Source organism: Carassius auratus, chromosome 8 (genome assembly GCF_003368295.1).
Source record: "Carassius auratus strain Wakin chromosome 8, ASM336829v1, whole genome shotgun sequence".
Lineage (NCBI taxonomy): Eukaryota > Metazoa > Chordata > Actinopteri > Cypriniformes > Cyprinidae > Carassius > Carassius auratus.
Genome location: NC_039250.1, coordinates 837,103 through 843,202, shown reverse-complemented (window position 1 = coordinate 843,202; position 6,100 = coordinate 837,103). Strand labels below are relative to the sequence as shown.

General features: G+C 42.1%; 1 protein-coding gene across 2 annotated transcripts; it reads left to right on the top strand.

The window, feature by feature from the left end:
- Nucleotides 1–833: 833 nt before the first annotated feature.
- LOC113106914 (transmembrane emp24 domain-containing protein 7-like) lies at nt 834–5,018 on the top strand. 2 transcript variants are annotated; one of them, XM_026268952.1, is made up of 4 exons: nt 834–975; nt 1,233–1,414; nt 3,560–3,805; nt 4,145–5,018. In XM_026268952.1, the coding sequence occupies exons 2-4, from the start codon at nt 1,271–1,273 to the stop codon at nt 4,379–4,381; spliced, it is 627 nt and encodes a 208-aa protein (XP_026124737.1). In that variant the 5' UTR covers nt 834–975; nt 1,233–1,270; the 3' UTR covers nt 4,382–5,018. The 2 variants fall into 2 exon arrangements, with proteins under 2 accessions (XP_026124737.1, XP_026124736.1); XM_026268951.1 differs by having other exon boundaries at nt 875–975; nt 1,213–1,414.
- Nucleotides 5,019–6,100: the final 1,082 nt, after the last annotated feature.

The window sequence follows — 6,100 nt, the reverse complement described above, 5'->3', positions numbered from 1 at the left end:
ATCAGATGTATTGCATGACTCTGGCAGAGAAAAGCTGAAGCTATCCACCATTCTTCACTTCATCAGAGTCAGTGTAATGGTGAAGAACAGATCTGAGAGAGCAACTGATGGAAGGTTTGCGAAGAAATTTCATGTTCCCTTGTAAAAGTATTTCTTAGTATTTTTAAAATACATAAAATAAGTTGTTTATTTTGATACATGGTGTGTGGCTGCTGTATTTTATGATCTATTTTGATATTTGGTAATTTATTTTAAAATACATTTTGATATATCTTTGCCCAAACCTGTCCACACAAATGTTTTCGTGAGAAAAAAATTTTTTTTCTCTCCGTTTTGGCCTTCTGTCCACACTGAGACGTAGATTTTAAGGAAAACAGAGGCTTTTGAAAAAAAAAAAGTTTAGTCATGTGACGCATATTAAAGCAATAGATATCCGTGTTTATACCGGTATTGTGCACGTTATGAGCTATGCACTTTCCTACTATTGCTACAGATGTGTTACTTATACACTCTTCATATCACAGTCCTGCAAGATCGCGATCGCTATTTGGGATAAAACATGAGGGCTGTATGTTTTAAATCAGACACACAATCGTGAGTGTGTTCCACCTGAACACGTCAGTGAATGGTGAGCTCTTTTCGTAAATAAGATAAATAAAATGGGAAAAATGCATGAAAACGTCTCATGTCTGCTCCGTGTATCATCTGCAGGGATGATTTTTTTTTTAGGCTTTACGCATGCGCAGAAAGCGAATGTAACGTTTTCTGATGTTTCTGAGGTTTCTGTGTGGAGACACTTTTGGAAAATTCTAATGTGGACGAAGAGCGTTTTAAAACGAAAACGCGGTTTAAATCTATCCAGATTAATGTAGACGTAGCATAAGACTGCGGAAAAGCCACAGTGACGTAGTCACGCACGTACGTGCAGTGTCACTGAGTCGTCAAACAAGTTCCTGCTTCCGGTTCGCTTTCGAGGTAAGCCGCAGTCATCACTATCCATTGTTATTCGCTGTAAAGATGATGATTTAGAACAGCAAATTGATCTTTATTGTAATATTTACGCTCACGGAGGTGTTTGAACGCGATGAGCGCGAGCTTGTGTCGCGTAACCGCCGCTTGATCCACATCCGCGTTCGCCGCTCCTCATATTGATCTGCTGCATATATAATCATAATCTCTGAACGCTGCCTGATGAGCTGCTGTTTCTGACAGCAATCTGTGTCTCCTCGCAGCTCTGTGCAGTGGTGGTTCCGCGGACCTGAGGGAGAACATGGCCTGGTTTCTGCTGCTGTGTGCGCCGCTGATGTTCGGCTGGATCCGCGCGTCAGAACTCACCTTCGAGCTGCCAGACAACGCCAAGCAGTGCTTCTATGAGGACATCACCATCGGCACTAAGTGCACACTGGAGTTCCAGGTACACAGAGCGACGGCATAGAGTTAGATCAGTGTGACGGCATAGAGTTACAGCCGAGCGACGACAGCATAGAGTCACAGCCGAGCGACAACAGCATAGAGTTACAGCAGAGCGACGACAGCATAGAGTTACAGCAGAGTGATGATGGAATAGAGTTAGATCAGTGTGACTGCATAGAGTTAGAGCAGAGCGACGACAGCATAGAGTTACAGCCGAGCGACGACGGCATAGAGTTACAGCCGAGCGACGACAGCATAGAGTTAAAGCAGAGTGATGATGGAATAGAGTTAGATCAGTGTGACTGCATGGAGTTAGATCAGTGTGACGGCATAGAGTTACAGCGGAGCGACGACGGCATAGAGTTAAAGCAGAGTGATGATGGAATAGAGTTAGATCAGTGTGACTGCATGGAGTTAGAGCCGAGCGACGACTGCGTAGAGTTAGATCAGTGTGACGGCATAGAGTTACAGCAGATCGACGACGGCATAGAGTTACAGCAGAGCAACGACTGCATAGAGTTACAGCAGAGCGACGACAGCATAGAGTTACAGCAGAGTGATGATGGAATAGAGTTAGATCAATGTGACTGCATAGAGTTAGAGCCGAGCGACGACGGCATAGAGTTACAGCCGAGCGACGACGGCATAGAGTTACAGCCGAGCGACGACGGCATAGAGTTACAGCCGAGCGACGACAGCATAGAGTTAAAGCAGAGTGATGATGGAATAGAGTTAGATCAGTGTGACTGCATGGAGTTAGATCAGTGTGACGGCATAGAGTTACAGCCGAGAGACGACGGCATAGAGTTAAAGCAGAGTGATGATGGAATAGAGTTAGATCAGTGTGACTGCATGGAGTTAGAGCCGAGCGACGACTGCGTAGAGTTAGATCAGTGTGACGGCATAGAGTTACAGCAGATCGACGACGGCATAGAGTTACAGCAGAGCGACGACTGCATAGAGTTACAGCAGAGCGACGACTGCATAGAGTTACAGCAGAGCGACGACTGCATAGAGTTACAGCAGAGCGACGACTGCATAGAGTTAGATCAGTGTGACTGCATAGAGTTAGAGCAGAGCAACGACTGCATAGAGTTACAGCAGAGCGACGATGGCATAGAGTTAGAGCCGAGCGACGACTGCATAGTTAGATCAGTTTGACAGCATAGAGTTAGAGCCGAGCGACGACTGCATAGAGTTAGATCAGTGTGACAGCATAGAGTTAGAGCAGAGCAACGACTGCATAGAGTTACAGCAGAGCGACGACTGCATAGAGTTAGAGCCGAGCGACGACTGCATAGAGTTAGATCAGTTTGACAGCATAGAATTAGAGCCGAGCGACGACTTCGTAGAGTTAGAGCAGAGCAACGACTGCATAGAGTTACAGCAGAGCGACGATGGCATAGAGTTAGAGCCGAGCGACGACTGCATAGAGTTAGATCAGTTTGACAGCATAGAGTTAGAGCCGAGCGACGACTGCATAGAGTTAGATCAGTGTGACAGCATAGAGTTAGAGCAGAGCAACGACTGCATAGAGTTACAGCAGAGCAACGAATGCATAGAGTTAGAGCCGAGCGACGACTGCATAGAGTTAGATCAGTTTGACAGCATAGAATTAGAGCCGAGCGACGACTTCGTAGAGTTAGAGCAGAGCAACGACTGCATAGAGTTACAGCAGAGCGACGATGGCATAGAGTTAGAGCCGAGCGACGACTGCATAGAGTTAGATCAGTTTGACAGCATAGAGTTAGAGCCGAGCGACGACTGCATAGAGTTAGATCAGTGTGACAGCATAGAGTTAGAGCAGAGCAACGACTGCATAGAGTTACAGCAGAGCGATGAATGCATAGAGTTACAGCAGAGCGATGAATGCATAGAGTTACAGCAGAGCGACGATGGCAGAGAGTTAGAGCCGAGCGACGACTGCATAGAGTTACAGCCGAGTTTTAGAGTTAGATCAGTGATTCTGATGCTGAGATGATGCAGAGATCAGTGTGTTTAAATGATCAATATTAAGGAATACTAATAGTAATAGAGTTAGACGTGATCTCGTTATTGAACAAACATCTTCGTAAGAGTATATTGTGGTCTTATAACGTCTTCCTGCTGGAGATGTGAGCTCTGAGCGGTCTGTGTCTCTCTGCAGGTGGTCACTGGGGGTCACTATGATGTGGACTGTCGTCTGGAGGATCCGGACGGGACGGTCCTCTATAAAGAGATGAAGAAGCAGTACGACAGCTTCACCTTCACCGCCTCCAGAAACGGCACGTTCAAGTTCTGCTTCAGCAACGAGTTCTCCACCTTCACACACAAGACCGTGTACTTCGACTTTCAAGTCGGCGACGACCCTCCGCTTTTCCCCAGCGAGAACCGAGTGACCGCTTTAACACAGGTGATGAGTTCCCTTCGCTGGATTATTCTGATCAGATCTGTGCTTTCAGTCATCATCTGGCAGAGGAACATTTATTTAGCATGTGATCGCCAAAAACATTAGAGCACTAGTATTATCAGCAGCTAAAACTGGTCTGAAGTCAGTTATTTCTATCTTTTGCTGTAGTGTGTCAGTAGGAAATATCAGTTTGCATTTCCAAACATTCATTTGGCCAGAAAAGATAGAAATAACTGACTTCAGAGCAGTTTTAGCTGCTGATAATACTAGTGCTGTAATGATTCTGTGAGTCATCTGTGAGCAGCTGCTGAGACGCTGTCTGATGCTGATGCTGTGTTTCAGATGGAGTCCGCCTGCGTGTCCATCCACGAGGCGCTGAAGTCTGTGATCGACTATCAGACACACTTCCGTCTGCGAGAGGCTCAGGGCCGCAGTCGAGCCGAGGATCTGAACACCAGAGTGGCCTTCTGGTCCATCGGAGAGGCCTTCATCCTGCTGGTGGTCAGCATCAGTCAGGTGCTTCTCCTCAGGAGCTTCTTCTCAGACAAGAAAACCACTACAACACGCATGGGCTCCTAACTCCTCCTCACACCGGGCTTTTATACAAACTCCTCAAGCTTGTTCTCCCTAGTCCTGTGTGTGATCCTCAGCTCGTATCCTGCAGAATAGTTCAGCACTGCTTTATTTATTTTGTGGCTGTGTGTTGACTCTACATGTATGTGAATGTGAAAGGATGGACAGACACTGTAGACCTGCTTCACACTCGTCTGATTGTAATATCATCATCATCATCATCATCATCATCATCGTCACTCGAGACTTCGTTCACCCGTTCATGTCTGAATCTGAGAGAGCTTTATGTTGTATAAAACAGGAATCCTTGCAAATGTTTCCTAGTCGTCTTTTTATTTTCATATCATTGGTGTAATTGGTGTGTTTTTATTTTTATTAGGTGTATTTTTTTTTTTTTTTTGTTTGTTTTTTTTGCGGTGTATTGATTTCTTGTTTGAGTTGGTTAATAAATGTCTGGAGGAACTTCTCATAGACTCTTCTTAATAAAACTAAGTCCTTGTCAAGTGCACATCTTATCAAGTATAATTTATTTTAGGATCCAAGAAGAGAAAACTAAAATTCATTTGCATTTAGCATGAAAGCAAATGTTTTGTTTGTACAGTTCCCACAGTTGAAAGAAAAATAAAGCAAATAAATAAATCTCTTTTTTGGTGTATTTTACCTGTAAAAGAAATCCTACCTATGCACACCTGAGTAAGAAATATTTTGGTTCATTCCTGGGATTCTGTGCCTTTTGGACATCAGAACACTTAATATAAACATAATAGTAATAATTGAAATTAATTATTGTGTAATCATAACAGTGAGCTGTAAAACGTGAAAATAATTTTGTTATATAAATATATGGTATATACAACCTTATGTACATAAAATCAAGCAATTATGAGCAAATTAAAGAAGGTGAGAAGGTGGACCAAAAATGTCCACACCGTAAGGGACAAATGAAGAATAATTTAATATATAATATACAAAAATGTACATGTAAATATTTATGAATATGTAAACTTTCATATTTAACATCTTAAAAAGCTTAAATACACCACTTCTTCAACTTAAACATCAGTTACTGTCACCATCACGATGTACATTAATGTGTCCAGCCTTTTGACTTTAACAGGGAGGACATTTGACCTAAAATCCGCTGTAACAGTCTGTAACAGAAGATTTGTCAAAGAATTTGATTTTTTTTTTTTTTTTTTTTTTTGATGGTACTTTTACAAATAAGAATTTCTATGTACTTTATATATATATATTCAGGGTGGACATGAAGTATGGAAAGATAAAATAAGCAAAAACAGACAATTCACAAAACAAGAGTGTCTCATTCATCTTCCCCTTTAAGGAAATGATGTCAGCTGTTTAGTAAGATATAAATTCCCTTTTTTCATTTAAAGGGACAGTAGTCGAAAATAACAGGGTGGACAAGCTAAAAATCTGTGTTTGTTTTTTAAAATGAATTTAATACTTGGAAAATATTTTCTTTTTTAAATCCCTCATATTAAGTGTTGTGTTCATCATCAAAATTGCAGACACGGGGCTGAGATCATAGAAAAGAATTTGATATTTGGTGGTTTTTTACAAATTAATAAAAAATGCGTAAAGTTCACGATGTGTGTTTTTTTTACAACAAAGATAAAAAAAATGTATGTTGAAAATTTTAAGGCTATAATATCACGATCTTTAATGAGGACAAAAAAGGCATAGAATCCCAGGAATTACTCTAGC